General features: G+C 64.0%; 1 protein-coding gene across 1 annotated transcript in view; it reads left to right on the top strand.

The window, feature by feature from the left end:
- DCTN1 (dynactin subunit 1) overlaps positions 1-14447 on the top strand; it is a 60654-nt gene that overhangs the window by 43891 nt on the left and 2316 nt on the right. Inside the window, 25 exon segments of the mRNA XM_075092322.1 lie at positions 28-180; positions 739-899; positions 1836-2004; positions 2566-2634; positions 3130-3192; positions 3291-3440; positions 3724-3885; positions 4310-4441; positions 4589-4717; positions 5630-5772; positions 6378-6544; positions 9237-9370; positions 10287-10476; positions 11319-11395; positions 11758-11847; positions 13096-13185; positions 13315-13429; positions 13540-13605; positions 13608-13672; positions 13674-13701; positions 13798-13964; positions 13966-13997; positions 14226-14343; positions 14345-14398; positions 14400-14415. Of these exon segments, the coding sequence (XP_074948423.1) occupies positions 28-180; positions 739-899; positions 1836-2004; positions 2566-2634; positions 3130-3192; positions 3291-3440; positions 3724-3885; positions 4310-4441; positions 4589-4717; positions 5630-5772; positions 6378-6544; positions 9237-9370; positions 10287-10476; positions 11319-11395; positions 11758-11847; positions 13096-13185; positions 13315-13429; positions 13540-13605; positions 13608-13672; positions 13674-13701; positions 13798-13964; positions 13966-13997; positions 14226-14343; positions 14345-14398; positions 14400-14415 (2740 nt within the window).

The raw sequence follows: 14447 nt of genomic DNA, 5'->3' as shown, positions 1-14447 counted from the left end.
GCTGCCCTGAGCGTGCGTCTCCCGCAGGCCATCGAGATGGAGCTGCGCCAGATGGAGGTGCAGCAGGCCAACCGGCACGTCTCCCTCCTCACCTCCTTCATGCCCGACAGCTTCCTGCGCCACGGAGGGGACCATGACTGCATCCTGGTGCTGCTGCTCATCCCTCGCCTCATCTGCAAGGTGGGACGGGCGCCTGGGCTCCCGCCTGCCTGGGGAGTTAGGCCTTGTCGAGAGCTTGTGTTAACTGTTCCTTCGAAGCTCTGAGCTGGGGCTATCTCCTGAGCTGGGCTGTCGGGGCTTGGAGTGTCGTCTTCGTACCCACTGAGCTGCTCGGGCCCACCAGGGGTCGGTGGCTGTGCCGCCGCTCTGTGGGAAACACATCTTTTCCTTCTCTCCCGGTTGAATTTGGGGTTTTGACTGTTCACCAGTCTGGGAGGAGGCAGCGGGGGTCCCTGCCCGCCGGCGGCGGTGGGTCGGCGGCTGGAGCACTCAGCTGTGGGACGGGTGGGTCGAGCCTGCCGGTTCGGGCAGGGCAGACGTGCGAGCCTTGGTGTCTCGCAGCACGGACCGGGGGGTTCGCGCTCTGCTGTCCCTCTTATTCCTCTCCTGTTCTGCAGAAACCTTTCCCAGGAAAGCTTGCTTTCTGGGGCGGAGGGGGGTGTTTGGCCGCTCTGTGGTTAAGCGGAACAGATCAGAGCAAGCGTAGGAAGGCTGAAGGTTTGCCCTCTTCCCCAACAGGCTGAGCTGATCAGCAAACAGGCTCAGGAGAAGTTTGATCTGAATGAAAACTGTGCGGAGCGCTCCGGCCTCAGGGGTGCTGCGGGAGAGCAGCTGAGCTTTGCTGCCGGGCTGGTCTATTCCCTGAGCCTCCTGCAGGCTACGCTGCACAAATACGAACAGTGAGTACCCAGCCCTTCTCCTCACCCTCCGTTCCCACCCGCTTCACCGTCTGGAAGCACAGAGGACCTCCGCAGCCTCGCAGCAGGGCCTGGTCCCTCTGGAGTTAAAGATATGTTGGCAGCTAGGCTACAAGAAAGCTGAGGGATCCCGTTTATTGCCTTGTGACAGGGGTATTCGCTTCTCTTGTTACTCCTTCCTTGTTTTCCTCCCAAGAACTGACACGTGAAGGGATCCAATTCTTTACACGTGTTGCTCATTCTTCAGCTGTGACCGTGCCTCGAGGCCAGAAGTAGCCTTGCTGCACTGATTTTTTCCATCTGTCCTGCCAGGAGGTGCATCACAGTCTCTTGCTGAGCTTGATCGCGTCTGGGCTTGTCTCTGGGCTTCAGTCCCCAGGAGCAGGCTCTCCCTGGCAGGCTTCACAAACGCTTGATCAGTGAGGGCCCTGACAGCACCGCGGAGCCAGGGCTTTCCTCGGAGCCTGGGAAATGCCGTCGGGCACCAACACGGCTGTGGCCGGGCAGGGTACCCGCCTCGAGGCGGCTCAGTTTGAAACTGGGCACTGAAAGATGCCTTTGCTCCTGCACCAGCGCGGCTGATGAACTCGTTAGATCGTGTGGTGCGTTGCTGGTGCTAGCTGGCAGGTCTTCTCCTGCCTCCAGCGCTGAGCTCTGGCCTAGGGAATTGAGTGTCTTTCCTTCTGAGGCTCCCTGTCCCGTAGATCCCAGGCCGCCTATCTCATGCCGTGGTTTTCTACAGACGTTTTGACTTTTGTTAACCCCTCTCTAGCTACGGTGCTCCTGGGGGTGCAGCTGGTGGTCCCGGGGCATTCCAGTGGTCCGAGATCGGCACCCAGAAGCACAGCCCTGTGTTGATGCCACCTGGAGCATGTGCCTGCCCCAGCTGTGCCGACTGTGTCTGCCTTCCCTTACCAGGGCCCTGAACAAATGCAGCGTGGAGGTGTATAAGAAGGTGGGGATGCTGTACCCCGAGATGAGCGTCCACGAGCGCTCGCTGGACTTCCTGATCGAGCTGCTGCACAAGGACCAGCTGGACGAGACGGTCAACGTAGAGCCGCTGACCAAAGCCATCAAGTACTACCAGGTGGGTCTGCGGAGCCGAGAGCGACGGGCTCTTGGCCAAGCTCGGGGCGTTTCTGGCCTGCAGGGCAGGGAGCTGGTGCTGCCTCCCCAGTGGCTGCCGCAGCTGGAGATCGTGCCCTTGGGTACACCCGTCACACGGCGCGTTGATAAGCTGGGAATAAGCTCGTTGGTAGTACTTTCCTTTGGATGTCCTTCATCTCCAGAGCGCGCAGGACTTGAGCCTGTGGCTGTGTCACCTGGGGGCTGCGTTCTCAGCTCTCTGTCCCGGGGAGGGTGCAGGCGGAAAGGATGCGGTTGTCCCATCCTACGTTTCTCTGCCTCCGTGCTGCAGGGCAGGGCTGCTGACCCTTTGAATTAAGGGACACCAGCTTTTTTGGAGGGCAGAGCGTTCAGAGGGGCATCTGGTGGGGGTCACTGCAAGAGTTTTCACTTGCAATTAAAAATTAGGCCAAACCCTCAATGTTTGGGGGATTTTGTTATGTGTTTCCTCACCTGGTTTGTTTGCTTGTGTGTGTGGAAATGTTTGAGGGGTGCTGATCTCTGCTCATCTCTCTCCACGTAGCATCTGTACAGCATCCACCTGGCTGACCAGGCAGAAGACTGCACGATGCAGCTGGCCGACCACATCAAGGTGAAGTGGGGAGAACAACCTGACTCCTTCCCTGTCACGTTTTCTGCCTTTGCCCTTTCTGCTCCCCCCGAGATCATTTTGTGAGTGGAAGTGCCCCTTCGCCCCCGCTCCCCATTGCAGTCCCTTTTCCCCAGCTCCCGCTGCCTGTGGTGGCACAGAGGTGATGAGGGCTCCCAGGTCAGGGAAAGGGGAAGAAGCTGTGCACATGTCTGGGTAGAAAGAGAAGAGCAGCAAGGAGAGTGCAGCAAACCTGGTGTCTAAGAGGGCGTGTTGCACTGCCCTGAGCTCATAAGGAAAGTACCAGCGTCCTGTGCCCCACTGAGTAAAACAAAAATCGATGGAATGCCTCAACCATTTTTCCTGCTCCTGTAAATCCTGCAGTCATGGCAGGGTGGGGTACGGAGGGTCTGTCCTGAGACAAAGCCCCATTTGCCACCGTCTCGCCTGGTCTCTGCTTTGCCCCGAGCTGACGGTACCTGTGTTTGTGCTCTGCAGTTCACCCAGAGTGCCTTGGACTGCATGGGGGTGGAGGTGTGCCGGCTGCGGTCCTTCCTGCAGGTAGGGCGTGCTCGGGGAGGCTCTGCGCGCCTCTGCTGGGTTCCCCCCGCCGCTGATCCCTCTGTCAGTTTTTCTGAGGTCCTTTCTCTGCACCCTAGGCTGGGCAGGAGGCATCCGACCTTGCCATCCTCCTGAAGGACCTGGAGACCTCGTGCAGTGACATTCGCCAGTTCTGCAAGAAGATCAGGCGCCGCATGCCTGGGACGGACGCTCCGGGTATCCCCGCGGCGCTGGGCTTCGGGCAGCAGGTGAGCTGGCGCGAGCTGAGGTGGGATGTAGCGTCTCTGTGCTTCGTGTTTCTGGTTGGGATGGAGACCTGGACTTCATAACCTACTTTTCTCCAGCCTGCAGTCTCTTTCTATCTTTCCTGGCGCTTCCCATCTTCCTAGCGATGCTTCAGAAGCAAGTTAAAATCTCAATAGCTGTCAGACTAGGGTGAGGCAAGTGTTGTGCAGTGCCTGGGAAGCGAGCTGGAAAGCAGCCCGTTTGCCTCTGCCTTTCCCAACCATCCTCCTTCTGCCCGACTTTCAGGTGTCGGACACGCTGCTGGACTGCCGCAAGCACTTGACGTGGGTGGTGGCTGTGCTGCAGGAGGTGGCCGCTGCTGGGGCACAGATGATTGCTCCTCTGGCAGAGAACGAGGGGCTGCTCGCGGTGAAGCTGGAGGACCTGGCCTTCAAAGCGAGCGAGCAGGTGGGAAACCCCCTTCTCAACTGCCCCCCATTCCCTACTGCAGCAGGGTAAAGCCGGGAACCGTCTCACTCCGGTGCTACAGACCCGCCCGTGAGCAGGTCTGGGTGGGAGAGTCTTGTGGAGGCTGGGAATGAACTCCTGGGAATATCATAGAATGGTTTGGGTTGGAAGGGACTTTAAAGGTCGTCTAGTCCAGCCCCGCTGCAGCGAGCAGGGGAAGGCCAGGGAACGCCAAAATGCGGAGGGCTTTGTGGTCCCCTGCTCTGTGCTGTCCCTCCCCACCGCTGGCCTTGCTCCCCAGCCACACCAGAGGGACCGCAGGCTCCCAGGGCCTGTGGCGCGTTGTGGGGAGTCGGGAGGGGTCTCGAAGGCGGCCGTGAGCCCAGCCCAGGGCCGCCTGCCACTTCCTTCCCATCCTTTGCAGATCTACGGCACCCAGGGCATCAACCCCTACGAGTGTCTGCGTCAGTCCTGCAGCATCCTCATCGCGACCATGAACAAGATGGCCACGGCTATGCAGGAGGGCGAGTACGACGCGGATAGGCCACAGACCAAGGTGGGCTTCGGCTGCGCAGGGGCCTCAGGCAGAGCCGCAGCACCTGATTGCTCTGTAATCTCCCTCGTGCCCTGTGGCCCCTTGCGATGACTGGAATTCTTTGTAAAATACCGATTTTGTATCTTGTCCCTCTGGTCTCCATCGCAGCCCACCCCGCCTTCTGAGCTACGGGCTGCGGCTCTTCGGGCAGAGATCACCGATGCTGAGGGGCTGGGGCTTAAGCTGGAGGACAGGGAGACAGTCATCAAAGAGCTGAAAAAATCTCTCAAGATCAAGGTACGCTGCTCTTCAGTCGATCTCTGCCTTCCGGGCTGCTCAGTGAGGAGCTGAGGTGCTGCTGTAGCGGTCACGTCCGTGCCCCGGGTGACTTGGTGCCTGTGGAGCTGTCTCGAGTCACAGTTTTAAAACAAAACAAAACTTTTCTCCCTCTTGACTTCCTTAGAAAGACAGGAAATAATTATGAGGGTTATTGGGAATTACCCTACAGCAGTGACTAAAAGCCGTAACACTTGACTAGACACTCATAAAAACGTATGCTTTGCCTGAAGAGAGACCTGCTTTCCTCTGGTGTCTGGCAGAAGCATCACATCTTCCTCTAGCATTTTTCTATCAAGCTGGTCAACAGCCTGGGGCTTTCAGCTGTGTTTTTGTAGGCACACTTTGATCTTTAGCACATGTTCCTTTTGAAAAGGTCTATCCCACGCAAAACCACTAGGTTAAGTGGTAGCATTTAGTGATGCTGTAGGTGCAGTAACGAGAAGAGCAAGATCTGGGAGGAGGCTAAGAAGCTTAAGTGGGAAGCTCTGGCCTCTGTCTCCTCTTGTTATCAAGCGACTACCCTCTTCATCTTCTGCAAGAAATGAAACCCATGCTAAAGCATCCAGCATATGGCCTTTCCAGAAGGCAACCTGAGGTTGTTTTCAAAACCCTCTCTGAGTGCAGATCTCCTGGAATTGTCGTTCCAGTTGTCGGGGTGGTGCTGTCTGCCTGGTGCCTCCCTGCCAGAGGCTGCCCTGGCCTTTCCCCACGATGTTCTGGGACGGCGAGTGCTGGTGGTGGGTGCCTGTGTCCGGGTACCCAGCGTGGGTGGGCATCGTGATTTCTGGGCAGGCTCCCACCAGGCGCTGCAAGGGGTTTTTCCTAGTGCCCACCATCCCCTGGGCTCTGATTTCTTTCCCGCCTCTCCAGGGCGAGGAGCTCAGCGAAGCAAACGTGCGGCTCAGCCTCCTGGAGAAGAAGCTGGACAGCGCGTCCAAGGACGCAGATGACCGTGTGGAAAAGATACAGACTAAGCTGGATGAGACCCAGACGCTGCTCAAAAAGAAAGAGAAGTACGTGTGAGATGAAGCTGCTGTCGGAGGGTCTCCGATGAGGACTGGGCAGCCGGCGGTCCCTCGGGCTGGCTGGGAGGGCTTGTGGGACAGGGGAGGCATTGGTGGTAGTGGAGGATCCGCAGGGGAACCAGCACGTTTTAATGGTGCGCAGCAGAGCCCAGGCTGGTAGAGGGGTCCTGGGAAGGATCCTGTTCGAATGCTCTTGCAGAAAGGGCCGTTGTCGCGGCACGCTGGTGCCGCCGTTGCTGTGCTCCGAGCGCCTCTTGCCACACGTGGTGCGTTGGCCGAGCGAGGCTGTGGGCAAGCGGGGGAGGTGCAGCCTGCAGGGTGGAGGGGGGACCGTCGCGCAGCGGAAAAGCTGGGCAACACAACTGAGGAGATGCTGGGTGCGACATGGATAAAATACTTCCTCCGTGTGCTGTACTGCAGCCTGCAGCGGAGGCTAGTGGGGCTCCAGCCCCTGGCTCGGCGGGTTTGTGCCTGAAGCGCAGCAGCAGCAGGAGGCGTGACACAGCCAGGAGCTCTCGCGTCCCGGACCGCCCGCCTCATTCCTTCGGAGGAGCGTCGCCGGCTACACCCATGACTCTGTGTGCTCTTCCCAGGGAGTTTGAGGAGACCATGGATGCCCTTCAGGCAGACATCGATCAGCTGGAATCAGAGAAGGTGGAGCTGAAGCAGCGCTTGAACAACCAGTCGAAGCGAACCATCGAGGGCCTGCGCGGCGCCCCTGCCTCTGGAGTTGCCTCCATCGTGTCTGGCATTGCCGGAGGTGCGTCCCCAGCGTCCCCAGAGCACTCGAACGCTTCTGTGGCTGGGGTAGGGGATTTGCGGGCTGGAAAGGGGCGTCCTGGGACGTCCTCCCAACACAGAGTCCGGGAGCTGTGCAGGGCAATGCCCTGCAGTGTCTGCGTGATGTCCCGGGAGGCAGTGCGGGAGCTTGCATGGCCTTGGGAATGGTGGTCTGATGGTCCGCTGCTCTGCCTGCCTGGCCCTCCCGCGGCGAGCCGGAGCCCCTGGCGCAGCTGGCAGGGGAGAGGACGGGAGGCGTTCGGGCTCTGATGGCGGCTGGGGGGCATGGAGAGCCTGCAGCTCCCCAGCAGTGTCAGCAGCTCCGTGCTTGGCGGGCAGGGCAGTGGTGGCGCCTCTGAGGAGCCAGCCTGGGGCATCCCCGCCGCTGGCTGGGGCTGGGGGGCCCTTGATGGTGGGGCACCCTGCTCCACGGGCCGGTGAGTGTCGGCACTGCCCAGCCCGTGGGCCCGTCCTCCTGCTGGGGAGCTCCCGCGTCTGCCCGCTGGCATGTCCTTGCTGCTGCAGGCAGCGCCCGCCTCCGCTGCCGGGCCTCTGCAGGGCATGGACGGAGCTGTTCGGGCTCTGCTGCTCTGACCTGCTGGCTCGGAGAACAAGAGATCCGATTTCTGTGTGCCTCCTGGGCTCTCCTGAAGCCCAGCAGCAAGGGGTGGGTGATGCTGAGGGACAGTGCTTGCTGGGGCCGCGGGTCCTCGTGCCGGCTCTCAGGGGCGTTAGCACCTTCCTTGTCACTCTGGAGGACATGTCCTACAAGAAATGCCTGATGGCAGGCATGGTGGCAAAGCAGGGGTGTGGGGTGATGGCAATGCGCTGGTGTCTTTGTCAGGAGCCCTGGCCTGAGCATCTCCCTTGTGAGGAAAGGCTGAGAGACCTGGGCTTGTTCAGCCTGGAGAAGAGAAGCCTGAGGGGGGTCTCATCAATGCCTACAAATATCTGAAGGGTGGGTGTCAGGGGATGGGGCCGGGCTCTTTTCAGCGGTGCCCAACGCCAGGCCAAGGGGCCACGGGCACAAGCTGGAACACGGGAAGTTCCCCCTGAACATGAGGACAAACCCCTTCCCTGTGCGGGTGCCAGAGCAGGGGCACAGGCTGCCCAGAGAGGCTGTGGGGTCCCTTCCCTGGAGACATTCACCCCCCGCCTGGACGCAGCCCTGTGCCCCTGCTCTGGGGGTGCCTGCTCCAGCAGGGGGTGGGACGGGGTGAGCTCCAGAGGGCCCTTCCAACCCCCACCAGTCTGGGATGCTGTGGCAGCGTGTGGGCTCCTGAACTGAGAGCTCAGGTGTCCTTCAGGACTGTGACCAGGGTGGCCTTGGAGCAGCCTGGCCCTCTGGCCCTGCTGGGTCCAGGTTCCTGATGCTTTTGGCCTGATCTGGGTTGGGTGACTCCTGGGCGCAGCCTGGCTCCTGGATGCAGCAGCTCCTGGCCCTCGTGGAGCCGCAGCCTCTCCCCGAGTCACTGTGGGCACGAGCTCTGGCTCTCGGGGATGCCAACAGCACGCTCTCAGTCCCGCGCGGCGACGGCAGCTGTGCGCGCACTGTGCCAGCACCAGCCCGCTCACGAGCGCTGTGTTTCAGAGGGGAGCCCAGGTGGAGGGACCCCGGCTCCCAGGGGCGTAGCGTGCGCTGGGTGCAGCAGGGGAGTCTGCAGGAGCACCTTGGAGCAGGTCAGCACGGATCACCGTGCCTTCAGACCCACAGCAAGAGGTGGCTGCTGTGGGCCGGCTCCAGAGGAGCCGCGCCGTGGGGGTGTGTGTCCTGCTTGGGTTGCTCACAGCCGCACGTGTGGTCAGGGCTCGCCGGCTCCTGCCTGGGTCCCGCAGCAGCAGCACAGGGAACCCCACTGCCCCGGTGGGGCTGCTGTGACGGTCACTGCTCCCCGAGTCAGGGACGGGTCGGCACAGGACGCAGCCGTGGGTGACCAGAGCTCCTCTGGCCACGGCTCCTTTCCAACTCGATCCACGGCTTTAATTCTGCTTCTTCTTGTCTTTCTCTGGCTCCTCTCCTTGTACCGCAGAGGAACAGCAGAGAGGTACAGTACTGCACCCCAGCATGCCAGTGCTCCCCGCCTCCTCTGGCCCCCAGAAGTGCATGCCGGGGTGGGACCAGCGTCCCAGGGCACCCAAGCATGGCCCTGGGACAAGGCTTGGTCTGGGAGCAGGGGGAAGGACGCAGGTCCTGCTCGAGGGCAGCGCTTGGCTCGGACGCCCAGCGGCCTGTGGCGCAGGGCAGCTCGTGGCTGGTGCGCTCCTGGACAGCACCGGGAGTCCAGGAGGGGAGTGACGAGCATGAAACCGCCACGGGTGCAGAGTGGTGCGACTGCTGCAGCCGAGAGACGGGTCCCCGGCGCGCCCAGGGCTCAGCACGGCCCCACGCCTTCGGGAAGCGGGCACCGGGGGCTGAGGAGGCGTCGGGGGGTGACGTGCTGCTGTGGCCAGCTGGCGTCTTGCCCTTCTCTGCGGGAGCAGGGCGGGAGGTGCCGCATGTTCGTGGTGGCTCCGTCGGTGCCTGGGCACGCACGGGCAGACGCTGCTTCCCCCGGCGCCGCAGGCGCTTGTCCCTCTGAGCCTGTCCGCATGTCCAGCGCCGCTGTAGCAGCGCTGCCCCGCGCTCGCCTGCGACGGTTGCTCGTGACGCTGCCGTTTGTGCCCGTCCGCAGGTGTCGGTGCCGGCCAGGTGACGGGAGGCGGTTCAGGACCCGTCCAGGTGAAGGACTCGCCTCTTCTTCTCCAGCAAATCGATGCTCTGCAGCTTTCCATTAAGCACCTCAAGAATGAGAACAACCGGCTCAAGGTGAGGTGCAGGAAGGCGCCTCACCCCGCGGCAGGTCCCCGGGTACCCGCAGCGCTGAGCGGGTGCCGGCGCTGGACCCCAGGGCTCAGATGTGCCTTATGTCGAGCAGGAGAAGAGGGCAGGGGTGCAGGGGCGTTCGCCTTCCTCCGGTGGCAGGCTCTGGGCTGGTGCCTGCCTTTGGCTGGTGGCCTTGGGCAAAGCCGTGTCCCCAGAGGCCAGGAAGGGCTGTGTGGGATGCGCTGGCAGGAGAGCGCTTCGTCCACCACACCTGGTGCGGTGCCGCGGGGCTCGCAGCGAGCTCTCCGCTAGTGACGAGCCTTGGCTCCTCTGGGGAAGGGGCTGAGCCCCCAGTCAGCGCAGGGGCAGCGGCCGGCAGAGCCGGGGGTGCTGGTGGCCCAGCCTTGGCCCCATGTCAGAGCCGGGACTCCAGAGGCCGGCTGATGCAGACAGATTAAGACTTTTATTGATTCATGAACGTGTTATGAGGAAATCAGCAAATAATGCAACTAACTGAATAACGTTCCACTAATATTAGTTCACAGACATATAATTATGCAGATTATTATGCACAACTGCAAAGCTGTTAATGATAGCTCTTAAATGTAATGAGTCACATACGCGGCCACTGCTGAGTTACAGTTCTGTAAGTACCGAGGTGCCGACCCGTTTCCCGCTCCCCAAGCCTTACGTGTGCTCAGCCGCTTGTCCAAGGGCTTCCCTCAGTGTCCTGGGGCATTTGGGACATCGCTGCTGTCCCTGGGCATCCATGCTCCCACCCTCTGGTGCTTTTGGCTGTAGTTTTATGCCCTTTTTTCTTGTTTGGGCTCTCTTTAGCTGCCTTGACACCAAATTTCCTCTGTTCAGTTCCTCCCAAATAAACCCCCTGCCCTAATCACTGTCTCCCCTTCGGTCACAGGGAGCCCAGATGAAGATGGAGCTGGCCAGCCTGACGCCTCTGCAGGTACCCAAGATCTCCCTCCCCAAGAACAGGCAGGGAGAAGGTCTGGCCACGCAGACACTGTATCGCAAGACCAGCCAGCTGCTGGAAACGCTGTACCAGATGAGCGCCAACGCCAAGGTTGTGGACATGAAGCAGACCAAGTCGGGTAGGTCCTGCACAAACATTCCTTGGCCGAAGCACATGGCGAGCGGGACATCAGGGAAGCTCTGAGTCGGAGGGAGCTTGGCCCACGGCCTGTGAGCAACCCCCATACCTCCCCTCTGCCCTGGGGAGGGACCGGCACCTCCTTCCCATCCAGCCAGGGTCCGGAGCAGGGTTTGCTCCAGGGCAGAGCTCCAGCCTACCCGTTTAGACGTGCCCGTGAGGGATCTGCTCTGGTGGCAGCCTCCCGGGTCGCTCACACTGACCTTGCTTCCCTGCGCAGCGGGGAACGGCCTCGTGCCCTCGCAAGGCACCGTCCCCGTCCCCCGGCTGCGGGCATTCGTGTGTCTGGGGCCAGCGCTGTGCCGGTTCAGCGCGCAGGGGCTGAGGTTGTGCCCCAGAGTCAGCATGGCTTGGCTGCTTCCCTGCAGTGCTGATGGCTCAGCCGGGAGCCTCTCGCCCCCCGAAACCTCCTCCTGTAACAAAGAACGTGAGCAGGCCAAGCTGGCGCCCTGCAAGCGCTGGATCATGCCCCGCAGCTCGTGGCTGGCTGGATCTTGAGCCCTGGGGAGGAAACCTTCCTTCTCCTCCCTCCTGTATATCTCCCTCTTCCCCGCCTCGGCGCTGGTGCAGCCGTGGCTGTTGCCTTGCTCGCGCTGTGGTGCCGGTCTGTGCCGCTCACCATCCCTCAGGGCTGGCCCAGGCGGGCCCTGGTGCTCCGCGTCGGAGGCATCTGGGGCAAAGAGTGCTGGACAAGCACCGGTGCTGCCGCCATGCCCGCGCAACCTTGTCCGTGCTGGGTCGGCCCCGTGGGCACCTGCGCTTCTCACCTCCTGTCTTCCGCAGCAAGGAGCTCGTCAGCGCGGCTGCTGGAGCAGACGGCCCGTCTGTGGTCCCTCAAAAACAGCATCGATGTCCTGAAGGTAAGGCAAGGTCTGTCCGTGCCGCCCATGCGGGCTGCAGGCGGCTTCCTGGCCGAGGTGCTGGTGCGGGAGGGTGGGTGTCCGGCAGCACCCCAGGCACAGCCCTCCTGTTCCCTGGCCCGGGGGGGAAATGAATGGGTGCGTCTCGCGGCTGCTGCCACCGTCCCCTCGGTGCCCCCTGTGGCACCTCCAGCTGCAGCGGTGTGGGGTGGGGTGCTGCCCCCTTCCCCGTTCGAAGCAAAGCCGGGTTTGAGCCGTCGGGGCTGCGATGCGGGGGGCTGCAGGGCTCTGCGGGGCGCCGAGCGGCTGGGGGGCAGTGGGGTCTGGAGGTGACCTTGTCCTGCTCTCCCCCCCCGCCCCAGGATGACACGATGAGAGAGACGGTCCAGCAGCAGCTGGGTGCCAGCGTCCCCACCAACTTTGGCGTTTTCCCCTCATCCTCCTTCCTGAAGGTGAGACCCTGCGGCCGGGGGTGGCCAGGGCTGGGGGTGTCCGGGGCCCCAGCCGAGGGACCGGGCGCATCGGGACTCCCTGTGCTCCCTTCCGTGGCCCCGGCAGCCGCCCTGGTGGGGTCGTCCCCGGGCGGGGGGGCGGCCCGGCCCCTGCTGCTCTCCGGCCGGGCCCCCCCCGACGCTGCTCCGCTCTCGCAGGCCAAGCAGGAGGAGGAGGAGGGCACGGCGTGCTACGGCAGGGTGACCTTCCCCTGCCCGCCGGGGCAGAGCCAGGCCCACAGGCTGCTCCTCACCCCGCACCTGCTGCACAGCCTCCAGCGCCACTTCGTCTGCGCGGACTGACGGTCACCGCACGCCTCCCCTCCCGCACGGACCGAGGGTCACCGCACGCCCCCACCCCCCACGCGTGTCCCCCCGCCCCCCTTCCCAAGGGGGTCCCGCCGCTTTTGCCCCGGCACGAACCAGGGGGCTCCCCCCGCCGCTGCCGCCGGCGCTGTCAGACACTACGGCCGCCCCCGGGACCCCCGTGCTGCACCGGGCGGGGGGGGGGGGGGGAGCCGAGACCCCTCTGCCCCCCGCGCGGCCCCCCCAGCCTCGGCCCTCGCGCTCTCTAATAAAGCTACCCTGAACCCGCCCGCGGCCTCGCGCCTTCCTGCACCGGGGGGACACGGGGGGTGCGGGGGGCTCGGGGGGACGGCGGGTGCCGCCACGTGCTGCAGCGGAGAGGCGGCGGCGGCGGCGCCAAACCCAGAGCGCGGGAAGGGGCGGGAGGCGCGCGGGCGGCCCTCATTGGCCGCGAGGGGCGCGAGGGGGCGGGAGGCTGCGGCAGTTCCCGCACCTGATTGGTGCAGACAGCAAATGGAGGCTGGGCCGCGCCCGTTCCCTACCTGATTGGCTGGGGGGCAGTTCCGTTGTGGACAGCCAGCCTGCACTGATTGGGGGGAAGGAGCGGAGGGATGACCGCTGATTGGCCGCGGGGCGGAGTGGGCGGGCTTCCGGCGGGGTTCTGCCAGTTCCGGGCGGCGGCGGCGGCGGCAAGATGGTGAGTGTCCGCTGGGCCGTGCCCGTCCGCCCGCATCCGCCCGCATCGGGTCCGGTGGGGGCTGGGGATGGTCATGCGCGGGCTCGGGGCGCCGCGAAGGCCGGGGCCGGGGCTCCTGCGCCACGCCGTGGCGGGGGAGCGCGGGGCGGGGCGGGAGCGGGGCCCGCAGCCCCACCCCGAGCCGCCGGTGACCGGTGCCGGTGCAGGTGCTGCTCCACGTGCTGTTCGAGCACGCCGCCGGGTACGCGCTGTTCGCCGTGCGGGAGGTGGAGGAGATCAGCCTGCTGCTGCCGCAGGTATGAGCGGGGGGCGGCCCGGTAACGGGGGGAGCGGGTCTGCCCTGCCCCCGTCGGGGGTCTCACCGGGGTGGGGGGGTGGGGATGTCTTTCACCGGGGGTCTCACCGGGAGCCCCCCGCCCCCGCAGGTGGAGGAGAGCGTCCTCACCATCGGCAAGTTCCACAACGTGGTGAAGCTGGTGGCCTTCGCCCCCTTCAAGTCAGCCCAGAGCGCCCTGGAGAACATGAACGCCGTGTCGGAGGGTGAGGGGGGGCACCGGGGGGCGCGGGGGGGGGGGCGACGGGGGAACCCCCCCACCCTGCTGACCCCCCCTCCCTGCTGACCACCCCCCCCCCCCCCCCGGCCCCTGCAGGGATCCTCCACGAGGACCTGCGGCTCCTGCTGGAGACCTCCATGCCGGCCAAGAAGAAGAAGGCGCTGCTGGAGTCGCAGATGCCAAGATCGGGGCTGCCATCCTGGAGGAGCTGGGCTACCAGTGCCAGACTGGGGGGGGTCGTGGCCGAGATCCTGCGGGGTGAGTCCAGGGACGGAGGGGATTGCCCCGCGGCCGGGGTCCCTGCTCCTGCCAGGGGACCTGCCACAGGCAGTGACGGCTGTGTCCCCCACGCAGGGATCCGCCTGCACTTCCACGCGCTGGTGAAGGGCCTCACGGCACAGTCGGCCTCCAAGGCCCAGCTGGGCCTCGGCCACAGCTACTCCCGGGCCAAGGTGAAGTTCAACGTGAACCGTGTGGACAACATGATCATCCAGTCCATCAGCCTCCTGGACCAGCTGGACAAAGGACATCAACACCTTCTCCATGCGCGTGCGGTGAGCGGGTCCCCCGGGGCGGGTGAGCAGCGGGCGCACGGGCCCATCTCCCCATGCTTACCGCAGGCAGCTGCCTCCTCCGGCTGCCTGCACAGAACGGGGAGGCAGAGCAGCGCCCTGCGCGTGGCCGGCCGGGGCGGCGGTGCCACGGCCGGGGCGTGCCTGGGGGCGACATGCATGGTGTGAGGGGTCGGCCCGCGGCGCTGACCGCTGTCCCTGTCCCCACAGGGAGTGGTATGGGTACCACTTCCCCGAGCTGATCAAGATCGTCTCCGAGAACTACACCTACTGCCGACTGGCCAAGTTCATCGGGAACCGCAAGGAGCTGAGCGAGGAGAGCCTGGAGGGGGCTGGAGGAGATCGTCATGGACGGCGCCAAGGCACAGGCCATCCTGGAGGCCCTCCCGCTCCTCCATGGGTGAGCAGGGACAGGCGGCGGTGGGCTCCACC

Source organism: Phalacrocorax aristotelis, chromosome 4, assembly GCF_949628215.1.
Source record: "Phalacrocorax aristotelis chromosome 4, bGulAri2.1, whole genome shotgun sequence".
Classification (NCBI taxonomy): domain Eukaryota; kingdom Metazoa; phylum Chordata; class Aves; order Suliformes; family Phalacrocoracidae; genus Phalacrocorax; species Phalacrocorax aristotelis.
The sequence above is the reverse complement of the archived record's forward strand: the minus strand, read 5'-3'. Positions and strand labels throughout refer to the sequence as shown.